This window comes from Bos indicus x Bos taurus, chromosome 10, assembly GCF_003369695.1.
Source record: "Bos indicus x Bos taurus breed Angus x Brahman F1 hybrid chromosome 10, Bos_hybrid_MaternalHap_v2.0, whole genome shotgun sequence".
Lineage (NCBI taxonomy): Eukaryota > Metazoa > Chordata > Mammalia > Artiodactyla > Bovidae > Bos > Bos indicus x Bos taurus.
Genome location: NC_040085.1, coordinates 20,296,697 through 20,321,882, shown reverse-complemented (window position 1 = coordinate 20,321,882; position 25,186 = coordinate 20,296,697). Strand labels below are relative to the sequence as shown.

The following is a 25,186-nucleotide window of genomic DNA, read 5'->3' as shown; positions in this document are numbered from 1 at the left end:
TGGCAACCCACTCCAGTGTTCTTGCCTGGAGAATCCCAGGGACGGCGGAGCCTGGTGGGCTGCCGTCTCTGGGGTCGCACAGAGTCGGACACGACTGAAACGGCTTAGCAGCAGCAGCAGCAGCAGTAGGGGGCACGGGCTGCTTTGCCGCCCTGATTGTGGCAGTCTGTTACAAACTGCGGCAAGTGCTGCCAGGCTCCGAGGACGCCCTGGCTTTGCGGGACCACAGCAAGAGCGGTGGGGGCGGCCCGTGCCGCGGCGGGACACAAGGGCGGTTGAGGATCGAACCCTTTCACCCGCTCTGAGCAGGTCTGGAGTCCAGAACCAAGTCCTCTCCCCAGCGTCCGCTGTCCCGATTAAGCGTTTGGGAGAATATAGGCTGTCCGACAAGGTTCCATGTTTCAGTGGGTTTTCGAACACTTCAATATCTCAGCGGGAAAATTAGGGTCGAGACTCGTGTCACTAAATTTATTATTGACTCAAAGAATCTGTGGCTACCTCTTTGAAAACCTTAAAATAGTTTCTCCAAGAGTCAATTCTCATAGTAACATTGGGCTTAGCTATGTATTATACGTCACAGCCTCTACCTCTGCTAGTCTGTGGACGTGTAAACGGAAGGGAGAAGCAGCTCGCTTGTGCAAACGCTCCTGGATTATGGAGGCGAGCATGGGAATTGAGGAAAAGGGAGGCCCAGGCCGGAGCTCTAAGGCCCGCCCTTCTTGGCTCGCAGTTGCGCGATCAGAATTGTGTGTTACACTACCTCAGCCCTTAGTTTTCCAATGCCCGGGTGTCTGCTCCCACTTTAGACACACACCATCAGGCCAGGAGGCCCGGGGCAGCGCGCTAAGTGAAGACAACAGGCCAGGAGATCGCCACGGCTTGGGGCGGCCTCGAGATTCACAGGCTCTAGGTACGGCAGTGAAATGCTCACAGGTTAGGCCTGCTTGAAAGCCCCTCTCTGAAGCAGGAGAATCCAGCTCTAGAGGGGTTGTCCGTAGAAGTGTGGATGAAGGACTTTCTCCTAAACTGGTCGGCTACGTGGAATTTACACACTGGCAACTAGTAGGCTATTGTGCCAGAACCTCTGTTTATCAATGTTCTCAATACAAAATTCTAAGTATTCAATGTTCGTGCTTCCTTCGATAGCTCAGCTGGTAGAGCGGAGGACTGTAGTAATTCCAAGTGTGGACATCCTTAGGTCGCTGGTTCGATTCCGGCTCGAAGGAAGAAACGAGTATTTTGGGGGTTGCAACTAGTTGGTGAGCCCTCTCTCTCAATTTCGTGAGCCCTCACTCTCAATTTCTCACTACGTTGTAAGTGTTCTAGGGTATTTTTCTACAGACCTTACCCCGTTGCAAAGATGGTTTTGTTATCTTGAAAACGGTCCTGTTGGGCACGGTTTTCAGAAGAGGGGAAGTGAGCACCAACTCTTCCAACCATCTGAAGAACTTCTGAGTTTGATGGTCTAACTGAATTTAGGTTGCCGCCTGAGGTTCAAAAGTTGAAGATCCAACACCACTCGTTGGTACTGAATATATATTATATTCTGCGGTCCTTAGAGCTCTAATTTGTGGGACAACCCCCTGAGACCGTCATTCACTCTACACGCACAAATCCATTCCGTGAGGAGATCCTTTTAATTTAGTCAGCTGTTAACAGATTTTTAGTTCCAACAACAACCGAAAAAAATTTTTTTGAGCTGGAGCAGGAAGGAGGAATAGGCTTTGACGTAAATTGGGATGTGACTGGGAAAGAGAATTTCAAACTGTGGAAACAACTTAAGCAAAGGTGGGGAAATGGAACATTTGATTCCCATTCAAGGAAACTTCGGGAGTCTGATCTTTACGAACACGCCCCAGACTGGTTCACCTCCAATAGATCAAAATACTGGCTACCCGTATTTTGATGCCCGTCATTCCTGCCCCTAGGATTTTACACTCTCGCGAAGTAGTAGCAGCCGGACAGCTACACATCCTGGGCATCTGTCCTGGTGTTCAGGACCCTACAGTCTTGCTATCGACCCCGGCTCGGGCCCTCGGGTTGCAACTCGGTTCTCTCCAGGTTCCCTCCAGTCTGGAACTCAAAGAGACTCCTCAGGGAGGGGCTTGTTGGAGCTCAAACACGGGGACTAACGTCTTGAAAAGCTGCCTCTCCTCACCCCATCTGGCGTCTGGAGGGGTCCAGGACGCGGATGGAGGAGGATAAGTGAGGGCAGAGTCAGACATGATACTTCATAAAGAACAGCTAAGCAAAATCAAAGGTAAACTTCTACACAGAAAATAGAAGTTCAGAGTAATCAGGCAGCCAATTGCTGGCGGAGAAGTAAGATTCAGAGACAATCTCTGCGCGTTACTTTTACTGTGGCTCGTTGGTCTAGGGGTATGATTCTCGCTTTGGGTGCGAGAGGTCCCGGGTTCAAATCCCGGACGAGCCCAATTCCTTTTTTCCCCTTCTCCACCCCAACTTTGCTATTGCTGAAAAAAGCTCTGTTCTGTGCAAATTTTCCCGCGTTCCGAACTATTTTACAAAAGATGTACACTGATCGAACATGTGGTAGCTGGAGCTGTTATGTGTGCGGGGTCAAATTGCCTGGCTTACAGGACTCTCGCCAGCAGACGCATGGGAGAGGCAGCCGTGCTCCCTGGAGCGGGGGCCACGGTCCTGTAGTCTGCAGGCCCCCTCAGCTCCGTGTCCTCTTGGCCAGTGAGCGTCGGACTCGGACCTCCAAGCTCAAGCTCAGCCCAGGCAGAAACCCACCCGTTCCGCCTAGAAGGAGGGTTGCTCTGACGCCTGCTTTGGAGGCGGGTCCTGGCGGGAGGCGCCTCCTAGGAGAAGTGGGGTGCTGTCCCAACTACAAAAAGCCTCGCACCCCGACCCTTCTCCACCTCTGTGCATCTTCTCCCGACTCGACGTCGTCGTTACAGGGAAGAAGAAGCGGGTGAGAAAAACTTCTGTTTCCACCGTTTTGCCCATTTCTGCAGATTTGTTCCGAGGCCGAGGTAGGTTCACACTCCCGCTCATTCATCTCCTCCTCTACTCCTTTTTCGGTAGCTTTATCCGGGAGTTTGGGCGAGGGAGTCCCTTTTTAGCAGAGACAGAATGGAGTTCTGTAGGGAGGCGTTTGCGGACTGGAGGGGCTGAGGAATGGGAAGGAATGTTCTACAGTTAGGGATCCCACATTCCTGTGTACAGTCTCTCCGTCGTGTCCGACTCTTTGCGACCCCACGGACTGTGACCCACCCCACTCCTCGGACTGGGATTCTCCAGGCAAGAATACTAGAGTGGGGTTGCCATGCGGTCTTCCAGCCCACATTCCTACTCCGCTGCTTCTTTTCTGTAGCTGAGTAGAGCTGCCAGCATGAAATGCCTGTTGCCTAGAACATAGGCTGTAAGCGTGACCGCAGAATTGGTGAACGGAAGGGAAATCCGAGGGCTACACTTCCTTAGGAAAACAGGATGATCGCCAGATTTACGAACCCTAACTTGTCAAGTTTTTGCAACCATAACTGACATTTGGGAACTCGTGTTTTCCTTTTCTCCTCTGTCTTCTCCCCCTTAACCCGTCTTCAGCCTGAATTGTGAAATTCTTTGAGGCACTTTGCCAACAACCTCTTCTCTAAACTTTCTTAGTGGAACCTTGGGATCCTCAACTTTCTTATTCTGTGACAGCACACCAAATGATAACGACACAGGCTTACTTAGGAAGGACAGTAAAAGCGATTTTCAACAGAATTTGGGGGCCTGGGGAAATCTCAAGTGAGCTGTAGGGGAGCAGAATTTGCTACCCCAAAAAGTCTCTTTGGCATATTATTTTAACTTGGTTGTTTTCTAAAAAACAGTAGACAAGGAGAAAATCCTGAAAACCTAGTAGGAGTTACCTTTTTGTAACAAGAAACATTTACATTTATAAGGGAAACCTCCATTTGTAAGAACGTCTCCCTTGCTGTACCGGGAAGAAGATGATGACCAAATCTCTACAAACTCTTGCCAAGTGGAGAAGCCAAAGACTTAAGTTGCATAACAACCCTACTTTTGTTTATTGTGCTTTTCCTGGTAACTTTCCATAACTTTCCATAACTTTCCTCCCCACCCTCAACATCCTCTTTTGAGCCAAATTAGTTTGGCTTGGGAAAATCATTCTAGAAAAAGAGGAATGGCTCTGGCTATTGTTAAAAGAGCAGATGTGAGTGTATAAGCAGTCAAAGCTAAGAGGTTTACCCAGTTACTGTTAGAAGCATTTGCCAGCATGATTCATAAATTAGATGGTTGAGAAAGTGGACCACAGCAGGCTGGTGAAAACCCTCTTTTGAATCCCTATTTGAGCAAACAGTCTCTGGTCAGCTATTCTCAGAACACATTGAAATACCTGGGCAAGAGCTGCTGCTGCTGCTAAGACGCTTCAGTCGTGTCTGACTCTGTGCGACTCCATAGACGGCAGCCCACCAGGCTTCCCCGTCCCTGGGATTCTCCAGGCAAGAATACTGGAGTGGGTTGCCATTTCCTTCTCCAATTGCGAAAGAGCAAATGGGCACAAAATCCAGAGTCTGTTGAAAACTGAATGTTTAATGTTTGTTTTTATTTGGAAATATAGGTAGGCCAGTAGGACTTTGTCCCCATTCGAACTCAATAGTGTTTTCTGCTTCCTGGAGGTAGAAGGGTAATCCTTATTTCCATGTGGGCTTCATCCTCCTTTAACCATTGACTTCTGTTACTAGATAAGTTTCACACTTAGAGACCTAAAATTTTTTGTTATGAAGAAATTTATAGATTAATCTCTTCCCTCCATCACCTACTTTTATAATTACCCTTGAGGACAGAACTAAACATATGTACTCTGTATAAAGGGCAAAGTACACTAGCACTAAGTCCATAGAAGGAGAACCCGTGCTTCCTGTGTCTTTGTGCAGGGAAACTATTGGTTTGAAGGAGAGAGTGAAAGACATTTCAAAATAAAGGGGATGGCTTTAAGTTCAAGCTGTCAGAACATTTTTTAAATATATGAGCATTTTTTTCAATTGGCAGTGCAATTGTTTCCCATCTATTGAAGGTAAGGTAAGTGAAGTCACTTAGTCGTGTCCGACTCTTTGTGACCCCATGAACTGTAGCCTACCAGGCTCCCCCATCCATGGGATTTTCCAGGCAAGAGTACTGGAGTGGATTGCCATTTCCTTCTCCAGGGAAATCTTGCCAACACAGGGATCGAACCGGCTCTCCCACATTGCAGGCAGACGCTTTTCGGTCTGATCCACCATGGCACTTCCCATCTGTTGAAGTTACTGACAAAAAGATATAGCATTCATTAATCATAGATTATGGGTAGTCCTTCACTATTCAACAGGAATTAGTTCCAGGACTTGCCAAGGGACCTAAACCTGATGCTCAAGCCCCTTATATAAAATGACATAGTATTTGTACTAATAAATAATCTACACACATCCTCCCTATACTTTAAATGATCTCTAGATTACTTATAATACTTAATACAATGTAAATACTATGTAAACAGTTGCTGGGACACAGTGAATTTAAAATTTTGCTTTTTAGAACTTTCTAGAATTTTTTTTCAAATATTTTCGGTCCATAGTTGGTTGAATCTGAGGATGGGGAACCTGTGGATATGGAAGGTTAACTGTAGCTTCTCATTGTAGGCATTTTGAGTAAGCATTTCAGTTCAGTTGCTCAGTTGTGTCCGACTCTTTGAGACCCCATGGACTGCAGCACACCAGGCTTCCCTGTCCATCACCAATTCCTGAAGCTTACTCAAACTCATATCCATCCTGTCTGTGAAGCCATCCAACCATCTCATCCTCTGTCATCCCCTTCTCCTCCTGCCTTCAATCTTTCCCAGATTCAGGGTCTTTTCAAATGAGTCAGTTCTTCCCATCAGGTGGCCAAAGTATTGGAGTTTCAGCTTCAGCATCGGTCCTTCCAAAGGATATTCAGGACTGATTTCCTTTAGGATGGACTGGTTTGATGTCCTTGCAGCCCAAGGAACCCTCAAGAATCTTCTCCAACACTACAGTTCAAAAGGATCAATTCTTTGGCACTCAACTTTCTTTATAGTCCAACTCTCACATCCATACATGACTACTGGAAAAACCATAGCTTTGACTAGATGGACCTTTGTCAGCAAAGTAATGTCTCCACTTTTTAATATGCTATCTAGGTTGGTCATAGCTTTTCGTCCAAGGAGCAAGCGTCTTTTAATTTTACGGCTGCAGTCACCATCTGCAGTGATTTTGGAGCCCAAGAAAATAAAGTCTCTTACTGCTTCCATTGTTTCCCCACCTATTTGCCATGAAGTGATGGGACTGGATGCCATGATCTTAGTTTTCTGAATGTTGAGTTTTAAGCCAACTTTTTCACTCTCCTCTTTCACTTTCATTAAGAGACTCTTTAGTTCCTCTTCATTTTCTGCCATTAGGTGGTGTCTTCTGCATATCTGAGGTTATTGATATTTCTCCCAGTAATCTTTTTTTTTTTGCATTTTTCTCCGTAATAATTTAATGGCCATATTAATAAAGCAGTATATGTACATAATGTAAAACTGTCAACATTTTGTGATTGTAAACTCAAAGAATTTTTTTTAATTTTATTTTATTTTTAAACTTAACAATATTGTATTAGTTTTGCCAAATATCGAAATGAATCCGCCACAGGTATACTCACCCAGTAATCTTGATTTCAGCTTGTGCTTCATCAAGCCTGGCATTTCACATGATGTACCCTGCATAGAAGTTAAATAAGCAGGGTGACAATATACAGCCTTGACATACTCCTTTCCTGATTTGGAACCAGTCTGTTGTTCCATGTCCAGTTCTAACTTGCTTCTTGACCTGCAAACAGATTTCTCAGGAGGCAGGTCAGGTGGTCTGGTATTCCCATCTCTTTAAGAATTTTCCACAGTTTGTTGTGATCCACACAGTCAAAGGCTTTGGCATAGTCAACAAAGAAGAAGTAAATGTTTTTCTGAAACTCTCTTTCTTTTTCGATGATCCAGCGGATGTTGGCAATTCAATGTCTGGTTCCTCTGCCTTTTCCAAATCCAGCTTGAACATCTGGAAGTTCACGGTTCACCTACTGTTGAAGCCTGGCTTGGAGAATTTTGAGCATTACTTTACTAGCCTGTGAGATGAGTGCAATTGTGCAGTAGTTTGAACATTCTTTGGCATTGCCTTTCTTTGGGATTGGAATGAAAACTGACCTTTTCCAGTCCAGTGGCCACTGCTGAGTTTTCCAAATTTGCTGGCATATTAGTAAGCATTTAGATGCATTTTAATGAAATAGTAAAATTTTCTTTTTATTTCAAAATCTTGTTTCCTATTTTCATCACCTCATTGTATCAAGGTGAAAAGAAAAACAATTAGAATAAAAGTAATCATTCATTATTCACCAACTTGCTTTTGGCATTGTCAGTTCTATGGACAGATTGCTGCTGCTACTAAGTTGCATCCAACTCTGTGCGACCCTATGGACTGTAGCCTGCTAGGCTCCTCTGTCCATGGGATTCTCCAGGCAAGACCACTGGAGTGGGTTGCCATTTCCTTCTCCAGTGCATGAAAATGAAAAGTGAAAGTGAAGTCGCTCAGTCATGTCCGACTCTTCACAACCCCATGGACTGCAGCCTACCAGGCTCCTCTGCCCAGATTTTCCAGGCAAGAGTACTGGAGTGGGTTGCCATTGCCTTCTCTTGCATTGATGGTGGAGTTATTCAATTTTACAGCAGAAGATTAGACACTCACAGTCATTTGTGGACAGGTAAAGATGAAAGGAAAGAGAAACCCAAGAATATGATAAGGATATTTCTGAAGGTTAACAGATGGGAGGTTGAGGTCAGGTGCAGGGTGCTAACAGCTATCACATAACCTTCTCTGGAAGTGCTTTCCCGGTTCTATAAAACCTACTTAGCACCTGTTCATGAGACCAAATTCTGTGGATAAACAGAAAGTACAGTGGAGCAGCACCCTCCTGGGGAACCCCATCTTCTCTGCAGGCTTCTACAAGGAAGTTCTTGGAACTGGCCCAAGAAACAACATCTCTGGGATCCAGATATTGCATGGGAACAATAAAACCTCAATCCTGTCTTGGGCAGGAGTAAGAACCAGGGATGTCAGAAAAAGCCAACTTGGGAACAAAAGGCCACATTTATCAAACTTTGCCTCCTAGAACAAATCTCTAATCCAAATATGGGTTAATAGTTGACCAAATCATGCCCAGGGAAGAGGTGAATGACTCTCATTGTTTGTTCAAGAGCAGTGTCCTTGGTTTGTGTGTCACTGTCAGGGTTGGGAATTTTCAGATCTGGTCTCTTCACCCTGTTCATCTGATCACTGTGTGATCAGAACCAGGAGGGACCTCCAGATTCACTTGGCTGGAACCCATCTCCAGGAACAAATAGCTGGAACCCCTCTGCAGTTGGAGGGAAACTTCCAGATTTTTGTAAGATTCTTCCATCTGGGTAATCCATTGTTTTACTTGTCTGTTTTTTGTTTATATACTATAGCCATCCATCCATTTTAATGAAACTATTTTCCCGTATTTTAAAGCCTCTGGGCCCAATCTCACGAATTCAGAAGAAAATGAATTAGATTCCAAAGTTTAAAATGAAAACAGATTTCTTCGGGGGATATCCTATATGTAGATAAAGGCAAATTAGTGCCACTGGGAGCAAGTGGCGGAGAAGGCAATGGCACCCCACTCCAGTACTCTTGCCTGGAAAATCCCATGGGTGGAGGAGCCTTGTGGGCTGCAGTCCATGAGGTCGCTGAGGGTCCGACTCGACTGAGTGACTTCGTTTTCACTTTTCACTTTCACGCATTGGAGAAGGAAATGGCAACCCACTCCAGTGTTCTTGCCTGGAGAATCCCAGGGACGGGGGAGCCTGTTGGGCTACCGTCTCTGACTGAAGCGACTTAGCAGCAGCAGGGAGCAAGTGGAGGGCTAGGACAGATTTCTAAATTGTGATAAAATCCCCAAAGCCTGGGGAAAGCTGTTTGCTGAAGGGTATCTGGAGCCCCATCTCACCCCTACCTCCGAAATATAGGTTTTGTATGACGCTGAACAAGAAAAGAAACAGAAAGTGTATTTTTAGCTCTTCGTTTTCTTTTTCTTAAATATCTATTTGTTTATTGGCTGCACCAGGTGTTAGCTGTGGCACAGGGATCGTCAGTCCTTGCGGCAGCACACAGGATCTTTGGTTGTGGCACTGACACTCCTAGTTGTGGCATGAGGGATCTAGTCCCCTGACCTGGGATCAAGCCCCGGCCCCAGGCATGGGAGTGTCGGGCTTTGGCCACTGCATCACCAGGGAAGTCCAATCTCTGTTTACTTGTAAACTTCCCTGCTAACTTCTTTAAGAAACTTTTGGAGGATTTCCCTAGCAATCCAAGCAGGACTATGCCATGTTTTCACTGCCAAAGGCATGGGTTCAATTCCTTGTCAGGGAACCAGGATTCCACAAGCTGTGTGGTACAGCAAAAAAGGAAGAAAGAAAGTTTTGGGTGCTCTTTGAAAGCAAAGTGGAACACACCCCAAGATCAAAAGAAGGTGCACTGACCGTAATTACTCATCATCAAAGGTTGGGGTAATTCTCTGGTACATGAAGTTTGATGGCTCCCTTGAATACAAAATGCTGTCTGTTGGAGAGGACAAGAATGTTACTTTTTATAAAGACCACGGGATTAGTTTGAGACACAGGATAAAAATGTAAAGTATATTTGAAATAAATTCCACTGCCAATTATGTGCTTGGGTCCTGAAGGATCTGTGTAAAGGAGTCTAACTATCCTTGACCAAATGTGAGGCTCTGTACCATTTGCCTAGGCAGATTCACTTCTGTACCACAAACATTCTGTCTCTTATTTGTTTTTTCCCAATTCCATTTTACCTCTCGTTTCCAGAAGTTTAGAATTGCAAACATGTGAGAACTGAAAACAATGTGTGAAGTCGGGGAGCAGATGTTAGACAGAGGTGGCCATAGTGTGTTTGTTGGGGTTTGGTTTCTGGATGTCTCAGGGAGTCAAAATTACAATAAGTCTAAGCAAACTTCAGCTGAGTTGTTTCAGGATGAATTTTGCAAATTTTGTAAACCAGAAATAAAGATATTTCTTTACCTCCCCAGACTGGAACATGAAGGCCTTCAACCTTCCAACAAACAACTACCTTTTTAGGGTGCCAAGGCCTGACGTAGGGTCAGCGCCTTAACTAGAGGTGAAGAGGGCTGGGCTTACACCCTGAGCCTTAAGGGAAGATGCATACCAGTGAGACTGGGCTCACATCATCCTATCATCTCTTTCTTTCAGCTGGTGGCTGTGCCAGCAACTAAATCCATACAAACTTATCTTTACAATTCCATGGTCACTGGACATTTGCTATGAAACTAGAAACGTTCCCTGATGCCTTAATGAGAACCATGGAATTTCAGACTTTTACAGTGAGCAACTCTCATTTTATAGATAAGCAAATTTAGGTTTGGAGAGGAAAATGTAATCAGTCATTTAAAAAAATATATATTTCGGGTGTGCTGTGAGGCATGTAGTATGATTCAAGGTGAATAATATGCTCTCTGCCCTGTTGTAGATTATGCGCCAGTAGGAAACACTTATCCTGGAGGAGGGCATGGCAACCTACTCCAGTATTCTTGCCAGAATAATGCTGTGGCAGAAGATCCTGGTGGGCTGCAGTCCATGCGGTCACAGAGAGTCGGTAACGACTGAGTGACTGAATGGGGATGCAAGAAACATTTATAAGTAAATAGGTAATTGTTTGCTTAAGATCCCATGAATAATGGTTTGGGAATGGCAGGCATGAAACCTGATGACAGCTAAATCTTTATTTGTGATATCCTGAGCTTTGTGACTTTTGTTTTGACACTCGTATCTAGTGAGGTGTCCTTGGTCTTAATATCTAAGGCATAGAGTGTTTGGACAGAGACTGTGGCCAGGCCTGCCAGCTCACACCCTCTTCTGTGATCAGCAATATTCCCTGTACAATACTGATTCTGCCTACAAGGACCCACTGTTACCGCCAAGCAAGGGAGACAACATTCCTATCCACCACTGCCACCTAATGACTCTTTGGGGTACTATCAGCTCAGGTTCTACTAAATTTGTGAACTCAGATTTTGCCCTCTGTTCACAGTGTGACCATTAAGGATACTTCCACCCTTGACAGCCTGCCATTCTACAACTCCTTTTGACGTTAAAAGGCAATATTTGTGCATTGCAGAGCAGGAGACTTAACTGATCACAGTTCAAGAAAAGTGTCTTCCAAAAAAGTAGGAAAAGAAAACACACCCAGGAGACTGAAACACCACGTAAAGGTAAAGAGCTCAGTGCACGGGGAGCATGGCAGCCCAGCGGCTGTGGCGGAGCAGTAGCCCCGTAGGACGGCTTGTTACTCTTTTAGGCGTGACTCTCCCAGTCGTCTACCACTTTCTTGTTGCTGCTGCTGCCAAGTCACGGCAGTCGTGTCCGACTCTGTGCGACCCCATAGACAGCAGCCCAACAGGCTCCCCTGTCCCTGGGAGTCTCCAGGCAAGACCACTGGAGTGGGTTGCCACTTCCTTCTCCAGTGCATGAAAGTGAAAAGTGAAAGTGAAGTCGCTCAGTCCTATCCGACTCTTAGCGACCCCATGGACTGTAGCCTTCCAGGCCCCTCCGTCCATGGGATTCTCGTTAACCTCCGCAAAATACTTTTGCTGTTTCTATTACAAATGATACTCTTATGTGCCTAATGGAAACCATTTCAGAGGCTATTTCTTTCTTTCAGTATTGAGGAATGACCAAAGAATCTTAGGGTATAATTTGGTAATTCTTTGGTAGTATACCAAATTTGTCTATAGATAAGATAAAACAGACAAGGTAGATCAATGCCAGATGCTGATTAGAAAGAGAGATCATTTCGATCAACCTTCCTGTGTAGGCTCACGTGCCTTCCTATGTAAGCATCGGAATCCTGAATCCTTTTGTCTTTCTAGAGTCACAGTTGTGCTCCCAGGACTGTTTAGCATCACTACAGGTTTGGTGTTATAATTGGTGGTCTCTTCAAGGGCTATAAAAATATTTAACAGCAAAATATGTTTATTGATTTACACATAAGAAAAGCACAATATAAAAATAATTTAATATCCATGACTCTATACCATTTATTTTTAAATTTAGAGTTCATAAAGATTATAGTACAGTTAAAAATAAATTGAAGGTCAAATCTTTGTCCCATTTAAGAATTTCTCAGCATGTGTGATAATTGCCAAGAAATCATAGCCAATAATAAAATGAATGAGTTACTCATGGGAAAACAATTTGAAAAACAAAATTTATAAAAATCGGTTTCCAATTTACAGTGGAAAGTTATTTTTATTGTTGGATGTGAGGGCATTCACATATATTTGGTGAGATGTAGAGTAGACTATGGTGGTTTATAAAAAGGCCCTGTTTGTCACATTTTTTTCCAAAGAACTGAAGGTAGAGCAGAAACTACCTGCTACAAACAACAAATATCTTTCAGTTCTCAAGTTTCAGAAGACATAAAATCTTAGTGACTTGTAGGAAATTTGTTATCTATTTTATTATATTCTATGTATATTTAGTTCTATTTTTAATTATCTGTCACGGACTTAAAATTGTGCCCCAGGATGAAACACAGTATTTGCTCTCTGGGTGTGTTGAGTGTCTGTGACACACCATTCCTAAAATGTTTGAGTTTTATAGTTTGAGTTGACTGCTCTTGAGAGGAGATAGCAGCCTTTTTCTTTTGAAGATGATATTAAGAAATCAATACAGGAAATTATAAAGCCTTTGATTTGATGAAGAGATCTAAGGTATTTTGTTTGCTTGTTTTACCACATGGTAATACCATTTGCCTGTTGTGTATCAGCGTAGGTATGTATTCAGGGAAACTGAAAAAATATCCTCTGAGAATCATCCTGTTTGTTCCCAGTGCAAGAAGCTCCTAAGAATAAGCCTGAGTTCCTCCTCCTCCAGTCCTCTGTAAGAGCTAGAGGATGAAGCAAGTGTCTTTTAAGTTCATGGCTGCAGTCACCGTCTGCAGTGATTTGGGAGTTCAAGAAAATTAAAATCTATCACTTACTTCCACGTTTCCCCCTTCTATTTGCCTTAGAGTGATGAGACCAGATGCCGTGATCTTAGTCTTTTTAACATTGAGTTTTAAGCTAGCTTTGTCATGTTTGATAAGAGGCTCTTTAGTTCCTCTTCACTTTCTGTCATTAGAGTGTTATGATCTCTGGTTCATCTGCTTTTTGAAACCCAGCTTGTACATCTGAAAGTTCTAGGATCACATACTGCTGAAGCCTAGCTTGAAAGATTTTGAGCATAACTTGCTAGAATGTGAAATGAGCACAACTGTATGGTAGTTTATATAATAATTCCACCTTTGGCCATGAACCACCTATTTCTTGGGGAATTAGGTCTGCTTCCCTTCACCTCAGCACCTCAGGGTGCAACTGCTCTCCTCACAGTCAACTGATGGATTTGAATGCCTGGGATCTGTCTTTAACAATCCTCTGATCGCCCCTTCCCTGGGATTCAAGGTTCCAAAGAAGTCCTCTTCTTCATAGCTTTCAGCATCTTACTGTCTGATCTCAGTAAACTGGTGCTCCCATCCCCTCCCCATGGATGCCACATCCCATGTTACAGAGGCACTTGGTGTGTCTTAATGGTCTTTGTCTTCCAGGACCTAGCATGGTGCCTGGTATCCAGTAGGGACTTACATAGTGTTTGTTATTAAATTAGCTAATAACTGAATTAAAGAGTGTGAATGGATTTTGTAATGTTACAACTGATAGAAAGGTATATTTTCAGTGATCCTCAGGGATAGGAAAGTTCAGCTGGGGCTGGAGTTGTGTTCAGAAGACTTTTACATTGATTTTTTAAAGGAATCAATAGACAAAACAGATGAAACTAACGAGAAAAGGAAAAGAATATCACTAAGTAGTGATGAAGGATACCTGACTCATGATACCTTGTCAGAGAGAAAAGCCCTTGCCCTTTTAGCCTAATTTGGCCATGCTGTTCTGTCCACTACTTAATCTCCTTTTGCCCTTTGCAGGAGCCTTTGTTGGAAGACATGGTCATGGTCTTGAGCCCCCTGTTTTTGGTTTTCATGCTGGATCTGGGCCTGACCCCACAAACCCTGGCCCAAAATGATGTGTACAGGGGATTTCTAAGGAAGCACTATGATCCTAGCCCAACAGGCCATGATGACAGATACTGTAATACCATGATGGAGAGACGAAACATGACTAGACCCTGCAAAGACACCAACACCTTTATTCATGGCAACAGTGATGACATCAGGGCCGTCTGTGATGATAGGAATGGAGAACCTTACAGAAACGGTCTTAGAAGAAGCAGGTCTCCCTTCCAGGTCACCACCTGCAGGCATAGAGGAGGGTCCCCCCGGCCTCCATGCCGGTATAGAGCCTTCAGAGCAAACAGGGTCATTGTTATTCGCTGTCGAGATGGCTTTCCCATCCACCTTGAGGAGAACTTTATCCCTCCAAGACCATAGTCCAGAGCTGGCTCTGCTCTTCCTTCCTTGCATTTCCCCCTCGCATTATGGCAACATGCATTGCTAGGAACTCAGAACATGAGCTGCTGATCTTTTCTTTTATGCTTTACAATATGCTTCATAAATAAAAATTCTCTGAAATCAGCACGAATCAGTCTCCTCAATGATCCCTGGTCTATTGATCTTCCCCCATTTTCTCTATTCAGTTTCCCCCTGAGAGGGTTGGATGGGACAGCAATGCCTTTTTCCTTATCAGTCATTTCCATCTCAGGTAACAGGGGGCAGACTTTTCCTTTCTGTGAAGGTTGGGATGTTAAATTTATCTTTCAGAGACATAATTTTAGAGGACATAATGACCAAAACCATCCCAAAGAAAAAGAAATGCAAGAAGGCAAAATGGTTGTCTGAGGAGGCCTTACAAATTGCTGAGAAAAGAAGAAAAACGAAAGGCTAAGGAGAAAAGGAAAGATATACCCATCTGAATGCAGGTCTCCAAAGAATAGCAAGGAGAGATAAGAAAGCCTTCCTGACTGAACAATGCAAAGGAATAGAGGAAAATAGTAGAATGGGAAAGACTAGAGATCTCTTCAAGAAAATTAGAGATACCAAGGGAACATTTCATGCAAAGATGGGCTCAATAAAGGACAGAAATGGTATGGACCTAACAAAAGCAGAAGAGATTAATAAGAGGTGGCAAGAATATACAGAAGAACTATACAGAAAAAGGTCTTCATGACCCAGATAACCACGATGGAGTGAGCACTCACCTAGAGCCAAACATCCTAGAGTGTGAAGTCAAGTGGGCCTTAGGAAGCATCACTATGAACAAAGCTAGCGGAGGTGATGGAATTCCAGCTGAGCTACTTCAAATCCTCAAAGATGACGTTGTTAAAGTACTGCACACATTATGCCAGCAAATTTGGAAAACTCAGCAGTGGCCACAGGACAGGAAAAGGTCAGTTTTCATTCCAATGTCAAAGAAGGGCAGTTCCAAAGAATGTTCAAACTACTGTACAATTGGGCTCATTTCACATGCTAACAAGGTAATGCTCAAAATCTTTCAAGCTAGCCTTCAACAGTACATGAATTGAGGACTTCCAGATGTACAAGCTGGATTTAGAAAAGGCAGAGAAACCAGAGATCAAATTGTCAGCATCCACTGGATCATAGAAAAAGCAAGGAAATTCCAGAAAAAACATCTATTTCTGCTTCATTGACTACACTAAAGCCTTTGACTGTGTGCATCTCAACAACCTGGAAAATTCTGAAAGAGATGGGAATACTAGACCACCTTACCTGCCTCCTGAGAAACGTGTATGCAGATCAAGAAGCAACAGTCAGAACCAGACATGGAATAATGGACTGGTTCAAAATTGGGAAAGGAGTATGTCAAGGCTGTATATTGACACTCTGCTTATTTAACTTATATGCAGAGTGCATCAGGTGAAATGCGGGGCTGGAGGAAGCACAAGCTGGAATCAAGATTGCTGGGAGAAATATCAACAACCTCAGATATGCACATGATACCACTTTAATGGCAGAAAGCAAAGAGGAACTAAAACACCTCTTGATGAAGGTGAAAAAGGAGAGTGAAAAAGCTGGCTTAAAACTCAACATTCAAAAAACTAGGATGGCATCTGGTCCCATAAGTTCATGGCAAATAGATGGAGAAAAAATGGAAACAGTGACAGATTTTATTTACTTGGGCTCAAAATCACTGTGCATGGTGACTGCAGTCATGAAATTAAAACACACTTGCTGCTTGGGAGAAAAGCTATGACAAACCTAGATAGCATATTAAAAAGCAGAGATATCACATTGCTGAAAAAGGTCTGTATAGTCAAAGCTATGGTTTTTCCAGCAGTCATGTATGGATGTGAGCTTGGGACCATAAAGAATGCTGAGCCAGTGAATTGATGCTTTTGAACTGTAGTGTTGGAGAAGACTCTTGAGAGTCCCTTGGACTGCAAGGAGATTGAAGGCAGGAGGAGAAGGAGACAACAGAAGACGAGACAGTTGGATAGCATCACCAACTCAATGGCCATGAATTTGAGCAAGCTCCAGGAGATGTAAAGGACAGGGAAGCCTGGCATGCTACAGACTATGGAGTTGCAAAGAGTTGGACACGACTGAGTGACTGAACAGCAATAAAACAGACAAGGCAGATCAATGTCAGAGGCTGATTAGAAAGCTCACCCTATGACATGCCTTCCCATGTAAGCAACAGAATCCCAAATCCTTTTGTCTTTCTAGACTCACAGTTGTACTCCCAGGATTGTTTAGCATCACTACAGGTTTAGTGCTACAACTCGTGGCCTCTTTAAGGGCTACAAAAATACTTAATATGAAAATATGTTTATTGACTTACAACAAGAAAAGCACAGTATAAAAATTAATAATTTAATATCCATGACACTATACCACTTCTGTTTAAGTTTAGGATTCATAAAGATTATAGCACATTTAAAAATAAATTGAAGATCAGATTTTTATCCTAGTCTAAGAATTTCTCAGCATGTGTGATGACTGATGAGAAAACATAGCCAATTATAAATTGGATGAGTTACTCATTGGAAAACAATTTGAAAAACCAAGTTATACAAATCAGTTTGCAATTAACACTGGAAAGTTCTTTTTATTGTTAGACACGAGGACATTCACATATCTTTGTAAAATGTGAAGTAGGACCATGGTGGTTTTTTTTAAAAAGGCCCTATCCTTTCAATTTTCCTCCAAAGAACTGATGGTATAGTCAGAAACTACCTGCTACAAACAATAGGCATCTTGCAATGCTCCAGTTCTCAACTTTCAGAAGAAATAAAATCTTAGTGGCTCATAAGAAACTTGTTTTCTATTCTGTTATAAATTATGCCTGTCTAATTCTATTTTTAATTATCTATCATTGAGTTAAAATCATGTCCCAGCAAGAAGCACAGTATTTACTCTCTGGCTGTGCTGAGTGTCTGTGACACACCATTCCTGAGATGCGTGAGCTTTACAGTTTTAGTTGACTGCTCCTGAGTGATGATGGCAGCTGTCTCTTCTTTTGAGGAAGATGTTAAGAAATCAATACAGCAAATTATAAAGCCTTTTATTGAATGAAAAGGTCTTAAGTGTTTTGTTGTTTATTTGTTTAAGCACACGATAATACCACTTGCCTGTTATGTAACTGTCCACCTAGGCCTTCAGGGAAACTGGAAAATATTCTCTGAGAATAATCCAAACTGTTCCCAGTGCAAGAAGCTCTCAAGAGGAAGCCTGAATTCCTCTTCCTCCAGTTCTCTGTAAGAGCTGACCCCAGACCCACTCCCAAGTATGACACAGATTCTTCCACACTTGTCCCTGTTCTTTCTGCTATTGCTATTGCAAAGTCACTTCAGTCGTGTCTGACTCTGTGTGACCCCATAGACGGCAGCCCACCAGGCTCCCCCATCCCTGGGATTCTCCAGGCAAGAATACTGGAGTGGGTTGCCATTTCCTTCTCCAATGCATGAAAGAGAAAAGTGAAAGGGAAGTCGTTCAGTTGTGTTCGACTCTTAGCGACCCCATGGACTGCAGCCTACCAGGCTCCACTGTCCATGGATTTTCCAGGCAAGAGTACTGGAGTGGGGTGCCATTGCCTTCTCCGCTGTTCTTTCTAAATAGTAATAATTCCACATTTGGCCATGAAACACATACTCCTTGGGGAATTAGTTCTTATACTTCTGCTTCCATTCACCTCCTGGTGAAACTTTCACTGGTCTCCTCACAATCAACTGATGGGTTGATTGCCCTGGAATCCATCTTCAACAATCCTCTCTGATCGCCCTTCCCTGGGTTCAAGTTTCCTGAAAGTCCCTCATCTTCATAGCTCTCAGCGTATATCTTATTGTCTCACTTTTGTATATTGGTGCTCTGATCCCTTCCCTGTGGCTGATCTCCCCGTGGGTGCTGCACCCTGTATTAGGGAGGCACTTGGTATGTCTTATGGTCTTTGTGTTCTAGGACCTAGCATGGTGTCTGGTACCCAGTTAATAAATGAATTAAAGAGTGTGAATGGATTTTTTAATGTTAGAAATGTAAATTTTCACTGATCTTCAGGGATAGGAAACAGTGTTTGCATTTGGAAGTTGTGTTCAGCTAATTTTAAATTGACTTTCCAAAGAAATTGATTGACAAGACAGATGAGACTACTGAAGAAAGGAAAAAAAAAAGATATACCTAGTGACAGAGGATACCTGATTCATGGCACCCCATCATAAAAACAAATCCGTATCCTTTTAGCCTAGTTTGGCAATGCTGTTCTGTGCCCTACTGCATCTCTTTTTGCCCTTGGCAGGAGCCTTTGTTGGAAGAGATGGTCATGGTCCTGAGCCCCCTGTTTTTGGTCTTCATACTGGGTCTGGGTCTGACCCCAGTGGCCCCGGCTCAAGATGACTACAGATACATACACTTCCTGACCCAGCACTACGATGCCAAACCAAAGGGCCGGAATGACGAATATTGTTTTAACATGATGAAAAATCGACGCCTGACCAGACCTTGCAAAGACCGCAACACCTTTATTCATGGCAACAAGAATGACATTAAGGCCATCTGTGAGGACAGAAATGGACAGCCTTACAGAGGCGATCTCAGAATAAGCAAGTCTGAATTCCAGATCACCATCTGCAAGCATAAAGGAGGTTCCTCCCGGCCTCCATGCCGGTACGGAGCCACAGAAGACTCCAGAGTCATTGTTGTCGGCTGTGAAAATGGCTTGCCCGTCCACTTTGATGAGTCCTTTATCACTCCACGCCACTAGCCCAGAGCTGGCTCTGCTCTTCCTTCCTTGCATTTTCCCCTTACACTGCAGCAACATTCATTGATCAGAATCCAGAAAATGAGCTGCTGATCTTTTCTGCTTTACAATATGCTTCATAAATAAAAAGTCTCTCAAATCAGTAAGAATCAAAGTCTTCTCACTGATTCTTGGTCTATTGATCTTTCTGCATTTTCTCTGTTCACCTGAGAGGGTTGGATGGTAGAGCAATGCCTCTTTCCTTATCAGTCAGTTCCTTTTCAGGCATTCAGGGGGTGCACTTTACCTTTCTGTGAAGGGGTGTGTGTGTTAGTCATCCAGTCATATCCCACTCTTTGGGATCCTGTGAACTGTAGCCCACCAGTCTCCTTTGTCCATGGAATTTTCCAGTGCCATTTCCTCCTCCAGGGGATCTTCCCAATCCAGGAATCAAACCCACATCTCTTGTGTCTTCTGCATTGGCAGGCAGATTCTTTACACTGCATCACCTGGGAAGCCCTTTGGGACTAAATACCAATAGATTAATTACATTTTCTTTCCTTCTCTCTCTCACACACACACATGAACACATTTGAAATCCTGCATAAATAACAAAATCCATTCAGGGTAGCCACCTCTTCCCTTAAGCAGGAAGAAATTTGATAGTGCTTTGAATGGAACACTCCCAGGATATTCTCATGGTTATTTCATATAAAGATCAAAAAATTGATTACTACCTTATTTTCTCTTTAATCTTTTCCTTTATCAACTGATGCCTGGCAACTCTGAGGTCTTGGGGAGGTATTAGAAAAATTCCAAGCTTATCCTTTATTCTTCAATTTGATATGGTTTCAAGAAGGAAATGGCAACCCACTCCAGTACTCTTGCCTGGAAAATCCCATGGACAGAAAAGCCTGGTAGGCTACAGTCCATGAGGTCGCAAAGAGTCAGACACAACTGAGCCACTTACTTCACTTCACTTCAAGTAAATAAAAGCCTAAGTTAACAGACAGTCTTTGTAAAATATGCTAATTAATCTATGAATTTGGTGTTACCTAATTTAATCAACAGAGACCTGGATATCTTATTTAGAGTGTAGTTAATAAACTACAATTATGCATCATTATTTTTGCCATCTTATGAATGACTATCATGGTCACAGTATTCCCCATGGTGGCCTCCCCTGATGCCTACATGTCCTGAGATGGACCAAAAGTCCTGTTTCCTCAATACCTGGGTTAGAGGCTGGTGTCCTGGTATCACACAGAGCCCAGCCTCACAGAAAGTATTCAATTTATGGAGGAAGGGATGGAAGAGTAGGTCAAAGTTTCATCTATTTCAAAATTGAAAACATTGTCATTTCTCTCCAAAGTAGGAAGAAGAATTTTCCAAAACTCTTTTGGAAAATTTGTCTTACTATTATAAAGTAAAAAAAGCCCTTAGGAAGCAAGAAATTTCCAGTGCTTAGTAGACTACTGGCAAAGGCAATGGCAACCCACTCTTGTACTCTTGCCTGGAGAAGACGGAGGAGCCTGGTGGGCTGCAGTCCATGGGCTCACTAAGAGTTGGACACGACTAAGCGACTTCACTTTCACTTTTCACTTTCATGCACTGAAGAAGGAAATGGCAACCCACTCCAGTGTTCTTGTCTGGAGAATCTCAGGTATAGGGGAGCCTGGTGGGCTGCCGTCTATGGGGTCACAGAGTCGGACACGACTGAAGAGACTTAGTAGTAGTAGTAGTAGTAGACTACTAGAACTCTTTCTCGGGTTCTCCAACCAGTACCATCTGTTGAGGTAAAGGGGGCTTCCAAACAGACTCTTGCCCTCTTATGGTCTTGACTGTTGTTGTTTAGTCGCTAAGTGGTGTTCGACTTTTCTGCAGCCCCATGGACTGTAGCCTTCCAGGCTCCTCTGTCCATATGATTTCCAGAGAATCCTATGAATTCTGGAAGAATTTTGGAATGCATAGCCATTTCCTTCTCCAGGGGGCTCGTCCCCACCCAGGCATTGAACCAGCATCTCCTGCATTATAGACAGATTCTTTACCACTGAGCCACCAGGGAAATCCTATGGTCTCGATGGGGAAGGTCAAAGGCTTGGACCATTACTATATTGATCACATCATAGTTGTGAAAACTCACATCTCCAGGGACTTCCCTGGTGGTCCAGTGGTTAATAGATTCACCTTGCAATGAAGCGGATGGGGATTTGATCCTTGATCAGGTAACTAAGATCCCACGTGGCCCAGAGCATCTAAGCCCACACACCACAGCTACTGAGCAGTGGTACTGCTCAGTACCGGAACTGCACCACAACTACAGCTAAATAAATGAAAAAAATTTTTTTGAAACCTCACATCTCCAAGCATCAGCTTAGAGCATTATTATCACATACTCAGCCCTGGTGTTAGAACAAATGACACTTTCCCAGGAAATCATGTGGCAATGAGACAAGTTGCTTCTCCACTTGCTGATGGAGCTAGCAGCTGAGTAGCCAGCCCTTCCTAGTATTTTTTGCTCTTGATCTCCTGTTCTCTCACAACCAAAAAGCTATTTAGAATGAAGTATTAATCACAGGCAAGTCATTTTATCTTAGGTCAATCATTTGTGAAATTGAAATCCTATTCCAGTATGTTTTGCTGACTTTGCAAGGATAAGAGAAAAAGAACTCAAAATAGTCAAGTCCTTAGAAAAAGAGCGACAGGCAAGGAAGAAAATTCCATGCACTTTGAAGAGGAAACATTCGTGTAGGTACACAGCATAAATCCTAGTAGCTGAGATATTTCAGCTGCAAAAAAAGCCTTCTAATGTCTTGGGAATATAGGTTCTCTACAGTATAAGAGGGAGGGTGTCTATAACATGTGCAATTAAGTATAGTTGTCATTTTAGCAGAATGAAGAGAATAAAGGAAACCAAGAAAAAATGGAAATGCTAAAAATAATCATTGCCGACCCCTACTGAACACTTAGCATAGGCTAGGCATTATGATAAGCACTTTACATTGATTTTATCATTTCTTCACAACATTCCTAGAGGTAGGTATTACCTTTATGCTTATTTTACTTTTGAGAAATATACTGAGAGAGGTTAAGTAATTTTCCCAAGGCCATACAGTTAGTGTGGCAGAACTAGGTCCTTGGGACCACCGTATCAAAAGAAGTTCTTACTGAGATCATCGTGTTCAGTGGAGAAAGCCTTTGGGGCAAGCTCTAACCAAAAAGTATGTGTTGGAAGGATTTGGAGATCATTTAATTTTCTGTTGTAGGTGGAACTTTGAGAGGCACCCATGGATGTCTACATTGAACTCTGTTCATAGTGTTTTTCTTTGTCTTACTAAATCAGTTGGTTACTGTGACTGAGGCCATCCATGCTCTTGTTTGAAAAGTAAAATCTTCTCTGTAGCTAGTCATGTTGCTAAACCATGTTGTTGGTCACAAAGAAGCAGAATGAGAGAAAGGAGACAGAATTGTGCACACTTAGTTTTGGGACAGACAACGCAAAGTACATTGTGGTGATGAAGCTCTTACCCAAGTGCTAAGTGTATCTTCAGAAGTTGCATCCAGTGGTCCTGGGGTGAGGAGTAAATTGAGCATCATTTCTTCCTGCCACCCTGCTTCCCACAACTCCTTCACTTCCCTCTCCTAACTCCGTATCGCATATCTGCAGCAGCAGACACAGCAATGTGACACAGAGCTTTGGGTCTTTCTGTGCACAGGCAAAACGTGGTTGTGAACAGAGAAGGTGGCATTTAAACGAATGATAGTTATGTTTAATCCTGATCGTTATTGTTAAGGATAGGCTGTAGGTGGAATAAGATGCAAATCCCTCATCAGCGTTATAATCACACACAGTGTGATCCACCATCATGAAGCAGCATCTTTGAAAACAAAGGACAGTAGTAACCATATGTATCAAACTAGGAACTCAGCTGGGCCTAAATCTTAAACTGCAGGTGTAGAAAAAGGCCCTGTCTGTTGCTCCAAAATTTCTCCTTGCTGCTTTGGGTTGCTCACTTCCTATTGAACCTGGGATGATTTTTCTTGCCCCTTGGTCTTCTCTAGGCATCTCCAAGGCAGTGATGGCTCTCCAGAGGACCCAGGCCTTTCTTCTGCTCTTGCTGCTGACCCTGCTGGGGCTAGGGCTGGTACAGCCCTCCTATGGCCAGGATCGCATGTACCAACGATTCCTGAGGCAACATGTGGACCCTGATGAGACAGGAGGCAATGACAGCTACTGCAATTTGATGATGCAAAGACGGAAGATGACTTCACATCAGTGCAAGCGCTTCAACACTTTCATTCATGAAGATCTTTGGAACATCCGTAGTATCTGCAGCACCACCAACATTCAGTGCAAGAATGGCCAGATGAACTGCCATGAGGGTGTAGTGAGGGTCACAGACTGCAGGGAGACAGGAAGCTCCAGGGCTCCCAACTGCAGATACCGGGCCAAGGCCAGCACCAGACGTGTTGTCATTGCCTGTGAGGGTAACCCGGAAGTGCCTGTGCACTTTGACAAGTAGATACCACTCAACAGGGGTTATGGCCCAGCAGCTGGCCCTTAACTTACTCCTTAAATAGTAATGAGTAAGCATTTGAGCTGTCCCAGGCCGACTCCCCTGATTCTTTGTTTTTTTCTTCTTTATATAACCCATTCTGTTAAACACATTGCATGACAGAGAAAGATGAGACACAAACTTATAATGAATCTGGGCTCTTCTGTAATATGCTTTCTTTTATAATATTGGTCAGCTTTGCTATCTTTGATCTTATCATCTGGAATTTAGTCATTACATAGAATTTCAAGAATTTCAAGGTCCTTTCATCTAAGCTATCTCATTCTAATACCATGGCACCCTTGGGATGCTGGTCCTAGTGTTACAGTATACAAAAGCTCAAAGTGAAGGGATTTGCTAAGACTGAAAAGTTAGTAGAAAAGCTAAGACAAAAGTCTAGTTTAACAGGCTACTCATTCAGTGCTTTCCCCACTTCAGCACAAGGAGTTTTGAAAGTTTTAATACATGGCTTTTGTTATTCCTAAAAGTCAGCTCTTGGGAGAAGCATTAACAAGTTGGAAATATATACTCGCAACATGAGAGCTCTATCTGTATTATGTGGCAAACTAGCTGTATTTGGATCTAATAAGATCAAGAAATGATACAAGGAATTTTCTTTTCCCCTTCCCAAACTTTTGAGTCACCCTAGTAAGTCAGAGTATTAACATGTGCTAGATCATTAAGACTCCTTCACTCTTCCTGACTGAAAGATTTTTCATATGTTCCTTATAATAAAGAAAATAAGATCATTTCAATTCCAGGTATTTAAGAAGACTTTGTTCTTGTGTGTGAGATTATTTTTTCCTCCTATCCTCTTTTAATTCTTCTCTAGTTTATAAACATGCACATGCTTTAATATCTTCATAAACTCTGGTCAAGACTAAAGCCCATCATATTAGTGACCACGACACACAAAGCTTTGTTTCATCTGCTTCAGAGGGAATGATTCCTCTTAAGATAATTCTCATGCATTCTCCCTTTGAATATTTAGAAGCAAATTGGGGAACAGAGATGTATAAAGACATTAGCTACTAAAGAAGGAGAGTGTATGTGTATGTGTGAAAGGACTGAACTGAAAGCATTTGAATTGTAGCTGACATATATTGTTTATATTTCAGATGTACAACTTGATTTGGTTTACATATATATCCTGAGATAATCACTATAATCAAATTAACATATTTACCACTTCACGTGGTTACCCTTTCATGTATTCGTGTGTGTGTGTGTGGTGTGAACCCATAGGATTTACCCTGTTAGCACATTTTATGTTTACACTGCTAGATTGCCCCCCTGTTAAAAAAATTAGGGGTTCAGAAGAGTCCTTCATAAGACGTGCTACT

The 25,186-nt window shown here is 43.0% G+C and overlaps 2 protein-coding genes and 2 non-coding genes across 4 annotated transcripts; all 4 read left to right on the top strand.

Annotated features, from left to right (window-relative positions):
* The first annotated feature begins 1,136 nt into the window (after window positions 1–1,136).
* Window positions 1,137–1,226, top strand: TRNAY-GUA. The gene is given in 2 exon segments: window positions 1,137–1,173; window positions 1,191–1,226. It is a non-coding gene; the product is annotated as a tRNA-Tyr (tRNA).
* Window positions 1,227–2,362: 1,136 nt separating this feature from the next.
* On the top strand, window positions 2,363–2,434 carry TRNAP-UGG. The gene has a single exon. It is a non-coding gene; the product is annotated as a tRNA-Pro (tRNA).
* A 187-nt stretch (window positions 2,435–2,621) lies between these two features.
* ANG (angiogenin) lies at window positions 2,622–19,457 on the top strand. The gene is made up of 2 exons (XM_027553414.1): window positions 2,622–2,999; window positions 18,847–19,457. The coding sequence occupies exon 2, from the start codon at window positions 18,865–18,867 to the stop codon at window positions 19,309–19,311; it is 447 nt and encodes a 148-aa protein (XP_027409215.1). The 5' UTR covers window positions 2,622–2,999; window positions 18,847–18,864; the 3' UTR covers window positions 19,312–19,457.
* LOC113900005 (ribonuclease 4) lies at window positions 2,622–24,603 on the top strand. Its single transcript, XM_027553413.1, has 2 exons — window positions 2,622–2,999; window positions 23,350–24,603. The coding sequence occupies exon 2, from the start codon at window positions 23,367–23,369 to the stop codon at window positions 23,808–23,810; it is 444 nt and encodes a 147-aa protein (XP_027409214.1). The 5' UTR covers window positions 2,622–2,999; window positions 23,350–23,366; the 3' UTR covers window positions 23,811–24,603.
* The last annotated feature ends 583 nt before the right edge of the window (window positions 24,604–25,186 follow it).

What these genes read in the sequence shown, in the direction of transcription:
- ANG (XM_027553414.1), top strand. Translation starts at nt 18,865, where the DNA reads ATGGTCATGGTCCTGAGCCCCCTGTTTTTGGTCTTCATACTGGGTCTG.
- LOC113900005 (XM_027553413.1), top strand. Translation starts at nt 23,367, where the DNA reads ATGGCTCTCCAGAGGACCCAGGCCTTTCTTCTGCTCTTGCTGCTGACC.